At 43.3% G+C, this 21776-nt stretch overlaps 1 protein-coding gene across 2 annotated transcripts in view; it reads left to right on the top strand.

Moving 5' to 3' along the window:
• The first annotated feature begins 475 nt into the window (after positions 1–475).
• LOC139393098 (metabotropic glutamate receptor 8-like) overlaps positions 476–21776 on the top strand; it is a 235002-nt gene continuing 213701 nt past the window's right edge. Inside the window, exons 1-2 of one of the 2 annotated variants that reach the window (XM_071141447.1) lie at positions 476–595; positions 5104–5964. In XM_071141447.1, coding sequence (XP_070997548.1) covers positions 5410–5964 — 555 coding nt within the window. In that variant the 5' untranslated portion in view covers positions 476–595; positions 5104–5409. The remainder of the gene's footprint in view (positions 596–5103; positions 5965–21776) is intronic. The other variant, XM_071141448.1, reaches the window with a different exon arrangement.

The raw sequence follows: 21776 nt of genomic DNA on the forward strand, positions 1-21776 counted from the left end.
CAATATATCTGCATAAATCAAGTTATAGATTGATCACTGCAACCAATAGGCCTATTGATTAGAAAGAACCTATTGACATGTAGCAACACATGTATGTTGGTGTGAGCGTCAGAGAGGAACCAATGGCTGCGTTTTTGTGTTGGCTATTATGCAGAAAGTAGATGTAGGCCTATTGGTGTCGTCTTGTTTTAAGACATTGATCTCAATCATAACGGATTAATTGAATGGGAATCTTGTCTGGGCAGATGCATCAGAATATGACTGCTTAAATGTTGCATTTCAAACCGTTTCTGTGTCATTTATGCTACATATAAAAGGTGCCGATGCTGATAAAGAGAGAAGGGGATATGCGGAGAGAGAGAGAGTGAGAGAGAGAAAAAAGAGAGAGTAGGGAGACCAATCGCTGTTGGGTGGGTGTTTTTTTTTTGGGGGGGGGGGGGGGGGGGGGGGGATTCATTTGGCGGAGACGCGCGCTGGCTGCTTGGCTGGACGACTGCATGCGCTGTCCCTTTCAGCACCGAAAACCCGAGGCGCGTGCATCTATGAGTGGGACGCGAAGGAGCGAGGATCACTCAATCAAGTCACGGAAAAGCAGGTAGGCATTTTTGAAAATTACATATTTAGTTCAATAGTTTTCGTATGTCTGAGAAGGTCCCATCAAACATCATTCCCCCCCCCCCCCTCTCTCCCTCTATCTGAAGAATCCATCGCTCTTCGTCCATCTGCCTTTTCTTCTCCCTCATTGTTAAATTAATTACCCTCGATGGTTCTGCAAATCATCCCTTAAATAACTATTTATCTTTTCATTATCGACATGCATAGTTGATGTTGACAGTCCACGGTATCGTTAATCAGAGTCGTGACCTGTAGCTAAATGAGAAGGGTTCAGTGTTGGGAAAGGAAACTGCTGAGCTCCGCAATGAAGTTCCGATATTGACCCAAAGGAATGCGCTCTCTGCTCTGTTCCGCGCGCCAAGAAACAGCATCCGCTCTGATGGCATTTAGGAATGATCCATACATCTGATCTCATCCGTAGCACAAACGTCTTATTTTGTGATCTAATTAATCATAATTAATATGGGAAAATTAGATGAAAATAATTGGGATATCAATAGTGTGATCTTCAGAGAGCTCACTGAAAAGGGACGCGTTATTTCACACACATGAAGGATGCTGTCTCAATCTATAGACACGAAATGTTATATTGAACTTGAATTAAAAAACATTACGGGTTGATAATGTTTTTATCTATTTATATGTAGCCTACCATGAAGACGTCATTAGGTCGTTATTTCTCTTTGGAGCACAACCACGATTTGTATACCGCAGCTGCCTGCTTCCCCATCTATCCCCGCAACAAACCCACGCAATCATACTAACACACCACTTCCACCACGTCTTCTGTGAGGAGTTCCGTTGCTTCTCTCATCCACAAGAACGGGTCAAGGGAATTGTGAGGATCACAAGTCAATTTAGGGGGGAACCGTTGGAGGGATTTGGGATGTGTTTGATTCGTTGCCGTTGGTTGGTGTCTTTACCTGCCTGTGATCGGAATTGCAAAAAAAAATAAAAAAATGTCATATTCAACGGGTGCGGTGAGAGGGGGAAACTATAAGGAGGAGGGGGAGCAGGAGGAGGGAGAGGAACGGGCGGGGAGATGGGAGAGAGAAACGAGCAGAGGGAGGGGAATAAAATAGCAGAGGGAGGGAGAGAGAGAGGCGAAAAAGAGAGAAAAGCTATCACTTTGTGAAAAGAGCAGTGCGCTCCCCAGTGAACGTCTCTGCACACGAGGAAACCTAATATAATGACCAATAGAGAGGATGGTGCAGACTGACACCTAGCGATTGGTGTAAATTAAAAAGTTAAATGGGCCGGCCTCTGCCTCGCAGGGTAATACTCCCTTTTTCTTACTGCCAACAATAATGATAACACTGCTAGAATTTCCACCATTCTGTCAATTATCTCTTATTAGTGAGTCAAAAGTTCCAACCCGAGCAGGAATCAAATCAAATGTTATTGGCCAAATACACGCGATTAGCAGATGTTATTGCGGGTGTAGCGAAATGCTTGTGATACGGTTTTATTGCAGGAGGGAAATAAAATAGTGTAAAAGAAAACAATACGTTGAAACATCCATTCTTACACTGTAAAACCCAAGGCATTATGAACTCAAAAACGTATAGTAAGTTGAACTCAAAGTCAATGAAAAGTCATCATTACTTACAATGTTTGTGGTAGTGACTCAAAACGAAATGAGAAGTCACATCAACTTTATTTTTTAAAAGTTATATTAAAAAATAACAAACGTACTTTTTTTCCCAGCATGCTCTACTGCAGATACATTTTTTTGGAATTGTTTTTAATATCTGTGTTTTTGCATGTACATTGAGGGATGGATAGATACATCTTATGCTACACAGAGATAAATAACATATTTTTTTTCTAAACTAATCTAATAATTTATTTTGATTTTTGCAACCCCTTATTGAAATTACTGTTCCAGTTTAAATGCAGTCCTCATAATTTCCCAAAACCTTGCAGTCATTGTGAATACAGATTGTAGGCGAATGTGAATTCCAGCTGTTCGATGTCCTAATTCTGTCTGGATTCCAATAGGAATTACACATCACTTTGCAAGCCAGCATTAAATGACTTGCAGTTAGGGACGCAAAGTTCTTGTAAATATCTCAGGTTTTCCAGAAATTGCAGTCGGAAGATTCCTGGAAATACTTCAACTAGGACTTTTTTGAAAATCTGGGAAAGTTACTGGAATTTGTTTTGACCTCAAAATAAGGCCTTATACTTAGTATTGTCATAAAGAGTTTAATGATAACATTCACCTAGGAATTTACTCGGTGAAGGCCACAGGGCTGAAAATGAATCAATTCAACAACCATGTCTATGTCACTAACAAATACAGTCATGGGGAGGGGGGGTTAACTACAATTCCCTCGAAAAGGCAAGGTACACTGGGAAACTATATTGGGATGCGTGGCTTAGTGGGGGCATTACTCAAAGTGTTCAAGCTCACACGACACTACAGAATCACTTCAAGTAACTGTACTCATATATATTAAGTGCAACAGATTTCTGAGTAATGACAGCACATTGGGGTTTAAAGTGTATGCATGAATACAGCCTGAATAGCCAATTAGGAATAAAACCTAACCATAAAGATGTACTGTTTTATATTAATATGCGTGTGCCTTACCCAATTCCGTTAGCCGTTTTTTTTATTGTTAAAGTGCTTGGTAAAGTGCTATAGTAATGTTATCCTTTCAAGGTAAATGATTCATTTATTTCATAGGTGCATAATTGGCAACCATAGGAACTATACACTGTACAAAATATTATGAGCACCTGCTCTTTCCATGACAGACTGACCAGGTGAATCCAGGTGAACGCTAGGATCCCTTATTGATGTCACTTGTTAAATCCACTTCAAACTCTGTAGATGAAGGGGAGGAGACAGGTTAACAAAGGATTTTTTAGGCCTTGAGACAATTGAGACATGGATTGTGTATGTGTGCCATTCAGAGGGGTGTATGGTAGTAGGTGCCAGGCGTACCGGTTTGTGTTAAGAACCGCAATGCTGCTGGGTTTTTCATGTTCAACAGTTTCCTGTGTTTATCAAGAATGGTCTACCACCCAAAGGACATCCAGCCAACTTGACACAACTGTGGGAAGCTTTGGAGTCAACATGGGCCAGCATCCCTGTAGAACGCTTTCGACATCTTGTAGAACGCTTTTGACATCTTGCCCCAAGGAATTGAGGCTGTTCTGAGGGTATGTGGAAGTGCTGTTTGTGTGGAAAGGTGAGCGTCTTTGAAATATGGGTACATAGATGGGGAGGGAGGGAGAAATATTGCCACGATGTCCGAATAAACATTAGGATATTTATATGCAATGATGCAGCAGTCCCCTAGCATCTCAGCATCCTAGAATTGTGCAGCCGGTTCAGCCCACACAAGCATACTGCGCAGCATCTGTGCCCTTTGGAACACACACGGACGCGCTCAAAAGTGGTCATGGCGCTCAGCGGGAAGTTTAGACTTATTGAGCCAATACATTATAGCTACGAATGTGAATTTCTTTGATATTTTCACATTCTAGTGTTATTAATATGCTCTTCTATCTATCTCTGAAGAATATCCACACATTTGACTATTTTGGGGAAGCGGGTGTGGTCAAACCATAACAGATCAAACACACTATTAGGAAGGCCCTCTTCGTCTGTCTCAATGATGGTCTTTTCCTCATGCCTTTGTTTTGTCTGAGGAATAGAGAGTGATGATGTGATATGAATGATAAAAGTTTATTAGCGGGCTACAGATAAACCAGGCCGCCAGTGGATATTATATTTTGAGGTAAAGAGGGCACCCAGTAGCCTAATCTGTTTGGCCAGCAATGGCATCACTTCCATTCGTGAAGGACATTCAAAGCGGGAATGAGACCAGCAAGAAAACTAAGAGCGTTAAACCGAACCTGCTCCATGAAAGCCTTGCCTCTTCTCACTGACTCACGTACTAGGATGGCTTGCTACATCATTACTGTACTGTTTCTGATGACAATGATTAGGTAGCTGAGGTGACACCTTCCAGGTGTTGATTCCCATGCAGCTGTCAGTCAAACAGGTGTAGAACCAGTAGATGTTTATACTGAATGATTACACACTGAGTAACCTTCACTCTGTCCACGTGAATAATGCCTTCTGGACCATTGTTGATGTGTTTGACAGGCTTGGCACTTTGTGTTTGACAGGCTTGGCACTGACGGATAGGATGGACTTATCAGTGGGATAGGATTGGCGGTTGTGTGTGTGTGTGTGTGTGTGTGTGTGTGTGTGTGTGTGTGAGAGAGAGGGGGAGGGGGCTGTACTGTGTGTGTGGCCAATGCTCATCTGTCTACTCTTGAATCTGGAAGACAGGCATTGCAGCATGAACAGTGATTTGTGTGTGTGTGTGTGTGTTTGTGTGTGTGTGTGTGTGTGTGTGTGTGTGTATGTGTGTGTGTGTGAGCGAGGAAGGGAGGGAGGGAGAGACTGTGTGTGCTAGATAACTGAGGCACTGACTGCTACGTGTTCTCTGTGTGTGTATCTTGCAGGGTCTGCTGAAGATGTGAGTTCAGGATTACAATCGCTGCAGCTACACTCGCCGCCACCGCCACCGTCTCCTCTCTCTCTCTCTCTCTCTCTCTCTCTCTCTCTCTCTCTCTCTCTCTCTCTCTCTCTCTCTCTCTCTCCTCTATCTCCTCTACTGGGACATGCATGCCTCATGGGCCTGGGACATCTTAGAGCTGCCTGCTAACTCCTCCCCCGGGGCACTGACGCTCTTTCACCCATGATCCCGCCCACAAACTCCACAGTAACTCCTCAGTAACTCCTCCCACTACCGTCACTCAACTGTTACCATGGCGTTGCCGGAATCCCAACGCCTTCCTTCCTTCCTCGCCACACGGCACTTCCTTCTCCACTTCCTTGCCTCATGTTCCTGGTTCCTCCCTCTGGCCTCTCCTCAGCGAATCACGGACCCCGCCATTGGTACTGCGCCCAATCAGGAGTACGCTCACTCCATCCGATTGGAAGGCGACATCATCCTGGGTGGCCTGTTCCCGGTGCACTCCCGGGGGGGCGGTGGCATGCCCTGCGGGGAACTGAAGAAGGAGAAAGGGATCCATCGTCTTGAGGCCATGATGTTTGCCATCGACCTGATCAACAAGGACACGGAGCTGCTCCCCAACATCACCCTGGGGGCCCGGATCCTGGACACCTGCTCCAGAGACACCTACGCCCTGGAGCAGTCGCTGACCTTTGTCCAGGCCCTCATCGAGAAGGACGGCTCGGATGTACGCTGTGCCAATGGCGACCTGCCCATCTTCGCCAAGCCTGATAAGATCGTGGGGGTGATCGGGGCGGCTGCCAGCTCCGTGTCCATCATGGTTGCCAATATACTGAGGCTGTTCAAGGTAAGGACACTGGAACGGGTCTGGGTTGGTTTCTGGTGGGTCTGGTTTAGTTTGATTTGTGTTTGGTTGGGTTAGTCAGGCTGGGTCTGGTTTAGTTTGACTTGAGTTTGGTTGGGTTAGTCAGGCTGGGTCTGGTTTAGTTTGACTTGAGTTTAGTTGGGTTAGTCAGGCTGGGTCTGGTTTAGTTAGTCAGGCTGGGTCTGGTTTAATTTGTTTGAGTCAGACTGGGTCTGGTTTAGTTTGACTTGAGTTTGGTTGGGTTAGTCAGGCTGGGTCTGGTTTAGTTTGACTTGAGTTTAGTTGAGTTAGTCAGGCTGGGTCTGGTTTAGTTTGACTTGAGTTTGGTTGGGTTAGTCAGGCTGGGTCTGGTTTAGTTTGACTTGAGTTTGGTTCGGTTAGTCAGGCTGGGTCTGGTTTAATTTGACTTGAGTTTGGTTGGGTTAGTCAGACTGGGTCTGGTTTAGTTTGACTTGAGTTAGGTTGGGTTAGTCAGGCTGGGTCTGGTTTAGTTTGACTTGAGTTTGGCTGGGTTAGTCAGGCTGGGTCTGGTATAGTTTGACTTGAGTTTAGTTGGGTTAGTCAGGCTGGGTCTGGGTTAAGAACCTTGCCGGTTTCAGTGTGGGTGATGTCATGGTTTGTGCTTACATTGGTGTTGGAGCCATGCGTGGATCTTTGTGTTGTGTTTGTGTGGATACTATGGCACTGTGTGTGTAGGTGTTGAACACCAGCCACTGTGTGTTGGATGTAAGGGGTCTCTTTACAGTGAAATGGAGTATATTGCTGGCTGCCAGGGCTGGGGCTACATCCTGTCTATCTCCCCTCCTCCTCCTCCTCCTCCTCTTATCCTCTCCTCGTCAGATGGATGCATATTGTTCCAGCAGGATATTACCCTGGCCTGTGTCTGTCAGTCAGAGCCATTATTGTGTTCTAGAAGCAGCCTGGCTCCTGACATAGGTTCTCTGGTATTACACACAGAGACGCCACTTCAGCCAGCCGCGCTCGCTCGCTACTGCAGGCAGATACAGTTCAATTGTGACAACCAATTAAAATACTGTCAATCTTATTAAAGAATACTCCACCTCACTCTGCCCTCAGCCCTGGAGACTGTGTGTGTGTGTGTATGAGGTTTTGGGCATGGTAGTATGCTGTTCAAATTTGATCTATGCTCGACTGGTTTAGACGGGGCTTTCTAGAACATGGAGAAACAATGAAATCAATTACTGTCTAGGGTACAAAAGCCAATTAATGGTAGAGTGGTTGTAACAGAGGAATGTGAGTATACGAGCACAAGAGTGTGTGTGTTCCCGCCGTCATTAGTCCAACAAGGTTGATTGATGCGAGCGCAATGTGGAAATATGTGTCTCCTAATGATCCATGTGACATTCTCAGCCATACACCTTTGTCTTCTTACTCTCTCTCTCTCACTTCTCTCTGTCTCTCATTTTATTTCTCTCTCTCGCTCTTCTCTCTCTCTTTTTATTTCTCTCTCTCTCTCACTCTTCTCTCTCTTTCTTCTCTCTCTTTTTATTTCTCTCTCTCTCGCTCTTCTCTCTCTCTCTCACTTCTCGCTCTTTTTTATTTCTCTCTCTTTTTATTTTTCTCTCTTTTTTATTTCTCTCTCACTCTTTTATTTCTCTCTCTTTTAATTTCTCTCTCTTTTTATTTTTCTCTCTCTTCTCTCTTTTTTATTTCTCTCTCTCTCTCTCTCTTATTTCTCTCTCTCTCTTCTCTCTCTTTTTTTATTTCTCTCTCTCTCTCTTATTTCTCTCTCTCTCTTTTATTTCTCTCTCTCTCTTTTTTATTTCTCTCTCTTTCGTCTCTCTCTTTATTTCTCTCTCTTTAATCCTCTCTCTCTCTCTCTCTCTCGTCTCTCTTTTTATTTCTCTCTCTCTCGTCTCTCTCTTTTTTATTTCTCCCTCTTTTTATTTCTCTCTCTCTCGCTCTCTTTATTTTTCTCTCTCTCGTCTCTTTTTTTTAAATTTCTCTCTCTCTCTTTTTATTTCTCTCTCTCTCTCTTTATTTCTCTCTCTCTTGTCTCTCTTTTTTTTATTTCTCTCTCTGTCTTTTTATTTATCTCTCTCTCTTTTTATTTCTCTCTCTCTCTCTCTCTCTCTCTTTTATTTCTCATTTTCTCCCACATCATTGCCCTGGTTCTGTGTGAGTGGCAGTGCTGTATTCTAAACCTGTGCATAATAATACTAAACATGATTTAGGGAGGATTCTGCCATGGAAACAGCACACACAGGGCCTTGATTTTAGGTCGCAGTGCCTCGTTCTCATTTCACTAATAGGATTTAGAGCAGGGGATTGGTAGGCGTGTGTGTTTGCTTTGTAGCATTTCTGTGTGTGTGTTTGTGTGTATGTATACACCGAGTGTACAAAACTTTAAAAACACCATCCTAAGATTGAGTTCCCTCATTTCAAAGACTGCTCGGCGAATTATGAACCAATCGTGTTGCTCCATTACACTCCGAAGACAACAATTAGATTGGAATGGAATGAACAACTACATGCTCATGAGTCATACATGACAAATAGAAGTCATCGGGATGATTTCGCCCTCTGCATTGAAGAGTTTAAGGACAGAGTTACTGATGGCCAGAGGGCAAGACTTCTGAGGATGTGGTTGGACAGGTCCAGACAGAAAGTGTGCTAGTATGTGTCTGTTCTTACTGTGAACTGAGTTAGATTTAGAGACTGAGAGAAGAGAGAGAGATTGAGATCAACAGGGAGAAATCGAGAGAGCGTCTCAGGAGTCTCAGGAGTCTGATGATTGTGCCGTTGATCTCGTTAATGATGAGAGAATTAAGTGGCTGATAATGGAGCCAGGGGTTCTTCACACCACAACAACAACAACAACCAGGAGATCTCATTAGAGAGGAGAAACTGACTGCTTCCCAAATGGCACCCTATTCCCTGTGTAGTGCACTACTTTTGACTCGCTCTGCCTGTCTCAAGCAAGATGGCCGCCACACCCCAGAGAGTGAAGGCCAGGCACTCACTAACGAGGAGAGCTCTAATTGTCCGTCTCAAATTATTTATTTTCAGCCAGGACGACCTACTGATGATTCATCAAACGAGCTCCACTGGCAACACACACACACACACACACACACACACACACACACACACACACACACACACACACACACACACACACACACACACACACACACACACACACACACACACACACACAGGTTTTTGAGTGAAGTTTGTTTACTTGTCTACCAGTTTCTCCTCAAGCTCTTTGGGAGTGAGTCGAGGTCACCAGAGTTTGTTTTTATAATGAACCTGATTCTGGAAAGCCTGGTTGTAGAATGTGTGTTTGGGGCAACTATCCCTTTAAGAGAATGGGGGTAACAAGTGTTTTTGGGTCAGGTCTGTAAGGAAGTTGTATAAGGGGTGAGAGTAGTGTGCTTGGGCTACTGTATGTGTGTCACGACTCACAAGTGTGTGTAACGCGTTTGTGTGAGGAGATTGTGTCATGGATGTGGGTGTGAATGAAATATGTGTGTGATTGTCAGGGGTGTATTTGGGGTGCATGTGTTAGGTTTGTGTGTTTGTCTGTGTTTGTGTTTGTGTGTTGTATGTGGATGTAGGAAGTGTGTTTGAGGATTGTACTTGGGCTGAATGTGTAAGATGTGGTGAGTTTCAAAAGTCTCTGTGAGGAGTGCTCTTGGTCTGTTTGTGTTAGAAGTGTGTGTGTTAGCATTGTGCTTGGTCTGTGTGTGTTAGAAGTGTGTGTGTGTTAACATTGTGCTTGGTATGTGTGTGTTAGAAGTGTGTGTGTTAGCATTGTGCTTGGTCTGTTTGTGTTAGAAGTGTGTGTGTTAGCATTGTGCTTGGTCTGTGTGTGTTAGAAGCGTGTGTGTTAGCATTGTGCTTGGTCTGTGTGTGTTAGAAGTGTGTGTGTGTTAGCATTGTGCTTGGTCTGTGTGTGTTAGAAGCATGTGTTAGCATTGTGCTTGGTCTGTGTGTGTTAGAAGTGTGTGTGTTAGCATTGTGCTTGGTCTGTGTGTGTTAGAAGCGTGTGTGTTAGCATTGTGCTTGGTCTGTGTGTGTTAGAAGCGTGTGTGTTAGCATTGTGCTTGGTCTGTGTGTGTTAGCATTGTGCTCAGTCTGTGTGTGTTAGAAGTGTGTGTGTTAGCATTGTGCTTGGTCTGTGTGTGTTAGAAGCGTGTGTGTTAGCATTGTGCTTGGTCTGTGTGTGTTAGAAGTGTGTGTGTTAGCATTGTGCTTGGTCTGTGTGTGTTAGCATTGTGCTTGGTCTGTGTGTGTTAGAAGCGTGTTTGTGCTGTTCTCTGAGACTTGTCACCTGCCTCTAAGGAGATCCCCAGGGTTGAGCAGGAGATGTGTGAACTCTAGTGTCTGACGGAAAATGACGCCGTAGGCGGCCTCTTATAAACCGCCTGTCAGAGTGACACACTGCAAAACAGCCCCCCATGCATGGCTTTTGCCTGAGAGAGAGACTGGCTGGTTATTACTAGGAAGTATATCTCTATGGCTAGTCAAAGCAAGATGGTTCCATGGCATGAACAAGAGCTTTGTTTTTGTTGTTGAACAACATAAGGAGACTAATGGGAGTTTGATGCTCAGTGGTTGGTTGTCGTGGTTGTGATGAGTGATGGAATAGTCCCAAAGGGCAAACCCCAAGCTAAATCACCCTCGCCTCTGTACTTTACAAGTAATTAGAAAATATTCAAATTCTGTACTTGACCCAGGGTTTGTGCACTGGCTCTCACTGGCTCCAAGGGCTCGGTTTAGAATACAGGGAACGAGAGGGTGGGAATAGAACGAGGGGTATAGAAGGGAAGAAAGACAAAACTCTCCTCTCTTTTCTCAGCCTCTTGTCCAGAGGGAGCTGTTTCTATGTTTTATTAGCACACCAGCATTATTTATAAAATGGTTGTGGGAAAACATGGAAACAACATTAGTGGAGGAGGAGAGAGAGCTGAAAATAGGATGAAAAAGCGTTGAAAAACGTATTTTCTGTAGGCTGTGAATACTTAAATAGAGGTTAAATGGTGGTCGGCAGCACGGCACTATGGTTTGCATCATTCAAAAGTAAAGTTGCCAAATAACTCTAAATCTAGTGTATAGGACCTGTTTCAAATGATCACTTTTACGCTCAACATAGCCTCTTCGTATTCACACTTGCTCAGGAACGGGAAAAATATCGCTTCTATTTTAGTCAGCTAAGTTCAATTATAATCTTCTTACTATAAAATCCTAAAATATAAAATAATGTCAGGGGACTTAAGCATATCTTGTCTGCTAAATGAACAAGCCTACAGCCGATAGCGTGGCACATAGCTAGATAACATACAGTCGGGCAACACGTATTCTGTTCTTCTGAAATACATTTTCTTCATATCATAATGTTTATTTAGACGGACATTCCTAAAAATAAATAATGGATTTATTGTGATGGTGTATATTCAATCATTTTTTTTAGACATGTTAAATGTTCCAAATGCGCCCAGCAGCAGCTTGCGTGTGTGTGTGGAGGCCTGCAGATGCTAAACGTGTTTATGTTAATAAACGGTCGACTACTGTGAGACCGGCAGTCTTTTGCATGACAATAACCGGCAGAAGGACATCACCGCCACAGTCCTAGCGTAGACGTCGACTTGCCTCCAGAAACAGTCCAAAATGAACGAAAAAACGTCACAAAATGTTGTCATAATATATGCACTCTCCTGTTCTCTCAGAAGCCATTTCCGGGTTCAGACAGGAAATACGTGATCAGGATGCCTATGTATATGTATTTTCTTCCTCTCTATTATCCCCTTATCACATATCCCTCTGTCAATGGGTGGATTTACTGTTTTACAGTGCATTCAGAAAATATTCAGACCCCTTGACTTTTTTCACATTTTGTTACATTACAGCCTTATTCTAAAATGCATTAAATAAAAAATGTCCTCAGCAATCTACACAGAATACCCCATAATGACAAAGCGAAAACAGGTTTTTAGATTTCTTTGCAAATGTATTAAAAATAAAAAACAGAAATACCTTATTTACATAAGAATTCAGACCCTTTGTTTCTACAAATTGATTGCATTCCACCTGTGGTAAATTCAATTGATTGGACATGATTTGGAAAGGCACCTGTCTAAATATGGTCCCACAGTTGACAGTGCATGTCAGAGCAAAAACCAAGCCATGAGGTTGAAGGAATTGTCCGTAGAGTTTAGAGACAGGATTGTGTCGAGGCACAGATCTGGGGAAGGGTACCAAAACATTTTGTCCGCATTGAAGGTTCCCAAGAGCACAGTGGCCTCCATCATTCTTAAATGGAATAAGTTTAGAACCACCTAGACTCTTCCTAGAGCTGGCCGCCTGGCCAAACTAAGCAATCAGTGGAGAAGGGCCTTGGTCAGGGAGGTGACCAAGAACCCAATGGTCACTCTGACAGAGCTCTAAAGTTCCTCTGTGTGTGTGCGCGTGCGTGCGTGTGTGTGTGTGTGTGTGTGTGTGTGTGTGTGTGTGTGTGTGTGTGTGTGTGAATGTGTGTGTGTGCGTGCGTGCGTGCGTGTGTGTGAATGTGTGTGTGTGTGTGTGTGTGTGTGAATGTGTGTGTGTGCGTGCGTGCGTGCGTGCGTGCGTGTGTGTGTGTGAATGTGTGTGTGTGTGTGTGTGTGTGTGTGTGTGTGTGTGTGTGTGTGCGTGCGTGCGTGCGTGTGTGTGTGTGTGTGTGTGTGCGTGTGTGTGTGTGTGCGTGCGTGCCTGCGTGCGTGCGTGTGCATGCATACCTGTGCGTGTGCGTAGCTATAGAGAGAGACTGGTGAATCCCAGAGAGTAGAATAGTAAAAGCTAAGAAAGCCTTTTAACTGTGTTAGCCTTGTCCATGTATTTTTAACTGGCTGTCCTTTTGGATCTGTGTGAATAATACATAGAGGGAGAGAAGGAATAGCCAATAAGTGTTTGAGTTGAATAGCCTTTGTTGCAGAGCAGGGCCCCACTGCGCCTCAGGGGCAACCCCTCTTTCATCCATCTCTCCATCCCTCCCTCCTCCACAGGCTACCTGGGAACCGGTGTGTGACTAAAGACTTCAGCAAGTCTCAGTTTGGCTTGCTAGCTGAAGTCGACTAGGTGAACCGAAGGAACACTCCACCCAAACAAAATTAGATTTAGGCGTTTATTTCATTAGTCCATTGTTGACATAGTCCCACAATGTTTTGCTTGTCACCAATCAAGTTTTCAAGATATATAACTTTCAAAATACAGAAATCATATGATGCTGCGTTTTGCGTATGATGCAAAATGCATCATACGGGGGAAAAATTCTATCAAACACTTATCACCAAAACAGTATGCACTTTTAAAACTCACCTCACTGTGGTGATACATTTGATTCCTTTCTCCAGCGTGCAGAGAGGGGCTGTCAACCATTTAATGAAATACGTTTTGTTGTGAAAACCCGAACAGATTTTAAGCACTGGGTAGCTGCAGGAGCAGGGTTGGAGAGCCCCTTGCCATACAGAGTTTGTTGTGGAATATGTTGTTGCACGGAGTAGCCTACCTGACATGAGTGAAACGAACCGGCAGGAAAGTGGCCTCCATTCGCTATTCGAGTGCATACAGATGTCATGTGTTTGAACTCTGCCCCTGTTCCCGCCCATTTGATAACGGGCCATTCTAAATCTCAACTAATGTTACATGTTAGTAAAGACAAGATTAAATGGACGCCTTAAGGATGGCATCTTCAAAAACCAGGGTACCATCAGGTAGGGAGGGAGAGACAGAGAGACAGGAGGAGGGAGGGATGGAGGTAGAGGGGAGAAGAGGTAGAGCGAGAGGAAAGGAAGGAGTTTACTGGTCTCAGATCTCTATAATTTGTCTTGTAGCGTGACGGCCACCCTCTGATTTCTATTATAATGTGACAGAGGGAAAGTGTGTATGTGCGTTCACTGCAAATTGGCCAGTATTACCTAGTGTTGATTTGTCAGTGTAACATTTCTAGTGTTGATTCAGGAGTTAAATGAACTCTGTAAGTGTTAAAATAACACTCATTGGTGAAAAGGAAACCCAGTGTTGGTGTTAATAACCAGTGTTAACCCCAAACCACGCCCATCATTATCAATATTCCGTGCTGTATTGCAGGTAGATTATTTTTCAATTGTTTGTTTCAATATCTCTGTTTTTGCATGTACAGTACTGTGCAAAAGTTTTAGGCAAGTGTGAAAAAATGCTGTAAAGTAAGAATGCTTTCAAAAATAGACATGTTGATAGATTATATTTATCAATTAACAAAATGCAAAGTGCATGAACATAAGAAAAATCTACATCAAATCCATATTTGGTGTGACCATACTTTGCCTTGAAAACAGCATTTATTCTTCAAGGTACACTTGCACATAGTCAGAGATTTTGTCGGCATACAGTCAGGTGTATAATTAAACAATTATACTAAACAGGTGCTAGTCATCATCAATTCAATATGTAGGTTGAAACACAGTCATTAACTGAAACAGAAACAGCTGTGTAGGAGGAATACAACTGTGTGTGGCCAAACTCAGCCAACAAGGTGAGGTTGCTGAAGACAGTTTACTGTCAACTCATACCACTTTGAAGATGCAAAATATTTTTGGGTGTGAAACAAACCAGAAATAATACAAAAAAAACAGAAAACTTGAGCGTGCATAACTATTCACCCCCCCAAGTCAATACTTTGTAGAGCCAACTTTTTGCAGCAATTACAGCTGCAAGTCTCTTGGGGTATGTCTCTATAAGCTTGTCACGTCTAGCCATTGGGATTTTTCCCATTCTTCAAGGCAGAGCTGCTCCAGATCCTTCAAGTTCGATGGGTTCCACTGGTGTCTTTGACTAGGCCATTCCAAGACATTTCAATGTTTCCCCTTAAACCACTCAAGTATTGCTTTAGCAGTATGCTTAGGTTCATTGTCCTGCTGGAAGGTGAACCTCCGTCCCAGTCTCAAATCTCTGGAAGACTGAAACAAGTTTCCCTAAAGAATTTCCCTGTATTTAGCGCCATCCATCATTCCTTCCATTCTGACCAGGATCCCAGTCCTTGCTGATGAAAAACATCCCTCTCGGGGTGATGAGAAGTGTTGGGTTTGTGCCAGACATAGCATTTTCCTTGATGGCTAAAAAGCTAAATTCTAGTCTCATCTGACGAGATAACCTTCTTCCATATGTTTGGGGAGTCTCCCACATGCCTTGTGGCGAACACCAAACATGTTTTCTTATTTTTTTCTGGCTACTCTTCCGTAAAGCCCAGCTCTGTGGAGTGTACGGCTTAAAGTGGTCCTATGGACAGATACTCCAATCTCCGTTGAGGAGCTTTGCAGCTCCTTCTGGGTTATCTTTGGTCTCTGTTGCCTCTCTGATTTAATGCCCTCCTTGCCTGGTCCGTGAGTTTTGGTGGGCGGCCCTCTCTTGGCAGGTTTATTGTGGTGCCATATTCTTTCAATTTTTTTATAATGGATTTAATGGTGCTCCGTGGGATGTTCAAAGTGTCGGATATTTTTTTAGAACTCAACCCTGATCTGTACTTCTCCACAACTTTGTCCCTGACCTGTTTGGAGAGCTCCTTGGTCTTCATGGTGCCGCTTGCTTGGTGGTGTGCCATGCTTAGTGGTGTTGCAGACTCTGGGGCCTTTCAGAACAGGTGTGTATATACTGAGATCATGTGCCAGATCATGTGGCACTTAGATTGCACACGGGTGGACTTCTGAAGGTAATTGGTTGCACCAGATATTATTTAGGGGCTTCATAGCAAAGAGGGTGAATACATATGCACACACCACTTTTCCGTTTTACATTTTTTAGAATTCTTTGAAACCAGCTATATTTTTCATTTCATTTCACCAATTTGGACTATTTTGTGTATGTCCATTACATGATATCCAAATAAAAATTAATTTAAATTACAGGTTGTAATGCAACAAAATAGGAAAAACGCCAAGAGAGATGAATTATTTTGCAAGACACTGTATGTAGAGACTAAGGGAGTGTGTAACAAACAGGTGTATCTACTATAAGAAATCTGACCTCCTTTTCTACTCAACCCACTTTGAGACAAAATATAGTTACGAAGAACCCTATCTTAAAGAGCAGGGCTGTGCGTGTGCGTAGCTATAGAGAGAGACTGGTGAGACTCAGAGAGCAGAATAGTAAAAGGTAAGGAAGCCTTTAAACTGCGTATAAGTGCAGTGCTAATCAATAGCTGCTCTCAGCTCTCCCTCTCTCTCCTCGCCTCCCCTCTCCCCTGTGGGGAAGGTGTGTATTTGCCTGAATAATTGCTGCTGTGTCTCTTCAGCCCCTGAAGTTACTCACTTTTTCAGACTAATAACACTCCAGGTAGAAATTGCTCTCACATCAAGGCCTAGATCTTAACTCGTTAGCTGATGAAATACAGAACACTTGGTCTGCATGTGGGACCATTTTCATGCGTTTTTAGCCAAAAACAGTATTGTGCTTTTATAACATTCACATCTCGAATTGAATTCACCCTGTACACCCCCCCCCCACCCCCCCCCCCCCACCCCCCCCAACAGGGGCCCAGAGGTGTGACATCATGGCCCTTTGATCTCTCCAGCAGAGGGCCTGATGGGTAGCAGAGAGGCGACAGCTCTCCTCTCTTTTCTCTCTCTTATCTCCATCCCTTCATCTCTCTCATGCCATAGAGGAGAGCAGGAGAGAGGAGCTGTGGGCGCAAACCCTAAAATTCAACAGCACCTCTCAGGAATTAGGCTACACATGGGAGCCAACTGTTCCAATCATTTCATTCATTGTGTCAGAAATGGACCACTATTCCCAATGGCTTTCAGAAACTAGTTAAATATCTGGGTCATACCCTGGACTTCCTGTTGTGAATGATTTAACTTGATTTGACAGAGTGTTAAAATATATACTGATAGTTTGGTTAGCAGCATTATCAAGTATAGCAACATTTTTGTGAAAGTTATTAAGTGTGAATCATGGCAAATCAAATCAAATTGTTTTTGTCACATACACCCGAAAACAACGGGTGTATACTTTACTGTGAAATGTTTCCTTCTGAGCCCTTCTCAATGATGCAGAGTAAAAAAATATATAATAATTGTACACAAGAGGAATAAAATACACAAGAATGGAGCTATGTGCAGGGATTAGCAGTACCAGATCAATGTCAAATAATCAAATAGTGTCCAGATGGTTATTTATGTTCCTGTTGTGACGCCTCTCCTGTGTGTCAAACATCCTCACTTTGTCTCAGAACAGCACCGGCTGCAAATTTGATTGAAAAATGAACCACCAGGAGACCACTTAGCCCTTCCATAAGGGACTAATCTAATGAATGATCAGTTTCATGCTGTTAGCCACACACACACGCACGCACGCACACACACACACACACACACACACACACACACACACACACACACACACACACACACACACACACACACACACACACACACACACACACACACACACACACACACACACACACACACACACACACACACACACACACACACACAGTCTTGTACAGCTAACCTTGTGGGGACACATTCAAAATCCTATTTTCCATAAACCTAACCCTTACCCTAACCCCAAAACCTAAGCTAAACCTAAACCTAACCCTAGCTCCTAACCCTAACCCTAAACCTAATTCTAACACTAACACTAATTCTAACTTTAACCCTAAACCCCCTAGAAATAACATTTGACATTGTGGGAGACTAACAAAATGTCCCCAGTTGGTCAAAGTTTTGTTTGTTTACTAGTACACACACACACACACACACACACACACACACACACAGGTATGTACAGAGGATAGCTAAAACTCATTCATAATTATCTGTGTGCCCTTAATTGAACCAAATGTACACACACACACACACACGCACACGTACACACACACGTACACACTCACACACTCATCAGAGGGCAGAAAGCTCCCGTTCTGCATCCTATACTAGCCCCGCTGCCTCTGCCAAGTGCCACTTCAATGATGGAATTATTTTTAATAGGCTACTTTAGGTGTCATATATAATTACCCGCAGGCCATTTCTACAGCACCTGCCACTGCAGTATCAATTTAGTTAGTTGAAAAAGTAAACCGTTCATAAATCAAGCCGGCACTAAATCTACATCATTTCAAGCCAGGGGGTAAATATATAAATATAGATTTTGGGTTTTCTGTTTGTGCCTGTCACTTGTGGCTGTAAATGATTTTCTTTCCTATTATTAATTTTGTCGTATCCCAAATGGCACCGTATCCCCTACACAGAATCCAGTGGGCCGTGGTCAAAAGTAGTTCACTATATAGGGAATAGGGTGCCATTTGGGATGAAACCTTTCACTCTGAGTGGAGAGGGAATCTAGCTGTTAATCCTGAGTAAATGGAAAGACTGAGATCCATAACAATATTAAACACGCTCAATTAAACACAGACACAGTGGAGAGGCAGACAAACCTCGCCCATGTAATTAACTAATGTACATACCACCATCAAATCGCCATTTCATTAGCTCCATACTGTTAGCCTGGTCCCAGATCTGTTTCTGCTCTTGCCAACCCTATTGCTCATTGTTAAGCCAAACATGACACTGATCAGTGCTGAACCGTGACTATAGGATCTAGGCCTTCAGAGGGACCAAAAATCTTCCAATACATTGCATTGTAAAAATCCAGAAAGTAACAGAACATATAGCATAACTTAATGCGCCCGACATTATATCCTCTGTAGTCGGACCATTCTAGTTGTTGTGAAGGAGGAGCAATGCTTTGGATGTGCTTTGGGCTGCAGCACACAGAGACAGAACCGGCATGGACACACAGCATAAAATAATGCGACCAGCAAAACATAAAGCACACTGTTTACACAACCTATGATAGCCTAACACCACTATCACCAATAGCGACAACAACAGTGTCACATCAAAGTTGACAGGCTCATGGTGCTGAAAGGAGAGCGGCCATAATACCTGTGCATTCCATTTTTTAAATTTCACCTTCATTTAACCAGGCAGGCCAGTTGAGAACAAGTTCTCATTTACAACTGCGACCTGGCCAAGATAAAGCAGTGCAATAAAAAACAACAACACATGGGATAAACAAAAGTACAGTCAATAACACAATAGAAACATACAGTATATATATATATACACAGTGTGTGCAAATGGTGTAAGGAGGTAAGGCATTAAATAGGCCATAGTGGTGAAGTAATTACAATTTAGCAAATTAACCCTGGAGTGATAGATGTGCAGATGATGATATGCAAGTAGAAATACTGGTGTGCTAAAGAGCAAAAAAGTAAATGAAAAACAATATGGGGATGAGGTAGGTAGTTGGATGGGCTATTTACAGATGGGCTATGTACAGCTGCAGCGATCGGAAAGCTGCTCAGATAGTTGATGCTTAAAGTTAGTGAGGGAGATATAAGTCTCCAACTTCAGCAATTCCTTGCAATTCGTTCCAGTCATTGGCAGCAGAGAACTGGAAGGAAAGGCGGCCAAAGAAGGTGTTGGCTTTGGGGATGACCAGTGAGATATACCTGCTGGAGTGCGTGCTACAGGTGTTGTTATGGTGACCAGTGAGCTGAGATAAGGCCGGCTTTACCTAGCAAAGACTTATAGATGACCTGGAGACCGGTGGGTCTGGCGACGAATATGTAGCGAGGGCCATCCAACGAGAGCATACAGGTTGCAGTGGTGGGCAATATATGGGGCTTTGGTGACAACATGGGTGGCACTGTGATAGACTGCATCCAGTTTGCTGAGTAGAGTGTTGGAGGCTATTTTGTAAATTACATCGCATAAGTCGAGGAACGGTAGAATAGTCCGTTTTACGAGGGTGTGTTTGACAGTGTAAGTGAAGGAGGCTTTGTTGCAAAATAGGAAGCCGATTCTAGATGTAACTTTGGATTGGAGATGTTTGATGTGAGTCTGGAAGGAGAGTTTACAGCCTAACCACACACCTAGGTATTTGTAGTTGTCCACATATTCTAAGTCAGAACCGTCCAGAGTAGTGATGCTAGTCGGGCGGGCGGGTGTGGGCAGCGATCGGTTGAAGAGCATGCATTTAGTTTTACTAGCGTTTAAGAGAAATTGGAGGCCACGGAAGGAGTGTTGTATGGTATTGAAGCTCGTTTTGAGGTTTGTTAACACAGTGTCCAAAGAAGGGCCAGATGTATACAGAATGGTGTCGTCTGCGTAGAGGTGGATCAAGGAATCACCAGCAGCAAGAGCGACATCATTGATATATACAGAGAAAAGAGTCGGCCTGAGAATTGAACCCTGTGGTACCCCCATAGAGACTGCCAGAGACTGGACAACAGGCCCTCCGATTTGACACACTGAACTCTGTCAGAGAAGTAGTTGGTGAACCAGGCGAGGCAGTCATTTGAGAAACCAAGGCTGTTGAGTCTGCCGATAAGAATATGATGATTGACAGAGTCGAAAGCCTTGGCCAGGTCGATGAAGACGGCTGCACAGTACGGTCTTTTATTGATGGCGGTGTCGTGTCTTTGGCTATGCCGGATTAAGTGATATGACATGCTATTCTATATAATAATTTCTCTGTAATAATATTACCTGATTGAGCTAATCATGTAAATGTAATTAACCAGAGAGTCGGGGCACCACAAAATAATATTTCTAGAGCTGTTATCTTCCGAATAAACTCTAAAAACCTAGTAATATTTTACATCAATAGCAGTCAATATTAATCGTCATCTTAATTCAGTCTCATCTGAAAGTTGTAAATTCTTGGTTATCTGCACGAACCCTGGCTAACAAGTTGAATCAGCAATACAAAATTGGGTTTAATTATTTAAATAAATACCTAACTAATCACACAGAATTGCACATACGTATAATTAAATCATAACTTGATTACAAATTACGGATATGAGAGCTGGTTACACAAAAGAAAATGGCTGGGTTTGAGTGAAAGAGCGGGAAGACTGAGGAAATATTTACTCTGAGCTGCGCTTCGGTAGGTTTGTGGTAGTTGGAAGGCCGTGTTGCCCAACCGAATCCTTTGTCCTTTGAAGAATGTCTCTGCTGGTAAATTGGATACGTTGTAGTAACGTTGTTATGTGGTAGATGGGATACTCTGTCTGTTCCTTCATAACCTGCGTTTGCAGCTGCTGTTGCTAACTCAACGTCTAGGAGGTATCACTTCTGTAGTGAATAAGAGTTCAAAGTTCATACCATTCGCAACCAAAGCTCATGCTGATGTTGGCTTCGGTCTGTAGTTATTATCTGAACCATTCTGACATCGGACCGTCGTCCTCACATCCTCGGAACAGGAGGTTAAATTGTCGTCAAGGCTTTATATAGGAAGGGAGAGGAGGGCGTGTTTGAAAAGTTTTATAGCCCATGTCCCTTCACAGGGGCGGGCCACTGATTGAGCAGAGCCCTATCTTATGAAAACCCAAATCTCACATTTTAGAAGCTAAAATCACATTTCATCCCTCACGAATAATTTCATATTCAAACATTTAAATTGAACAACAATTACATGTGAATCCGATAACTCTGATGTGTAGACTTTCCACTGTAGAGTTTATGTCATCTTATCGTTGATGAGAATGTCTCAGATGACAACCGAACTGACATCATATTCATTAAGTACCACCGCATATGTTCAATTGGTCGGATTACCAGAATATAGTTGATTTCCCCCCACCTTCTGATGTTCCCAGAATCTCTACGTTAACCAAGGGTTTTGCAAATGTAACATCAGTAGGGTAGAGATGAAAAAGGGGGAAAGAGGTATTTATGACTGTCATAACCCTACCCCCAGGCCAACGTCATGACAGCGGTTATGATATCATTTAGTAC

This window comes from Oncorhynchus clarkii, chromosome 33, assembly GCF_045791955.1.
Source record: "Oncorhynchus clarkii lewisi isolate Uvic-CL-2024 chromosome 33, UVic_Ocla_1.0, whole genome shotgun sequence".
Lineage (NCBI taxonomy): Eukaryota > Metazoa > Chordata > Actinopteri > Salmoniformes > Salmonidae > Oncorhynchus > Oncorhynchus clarkii.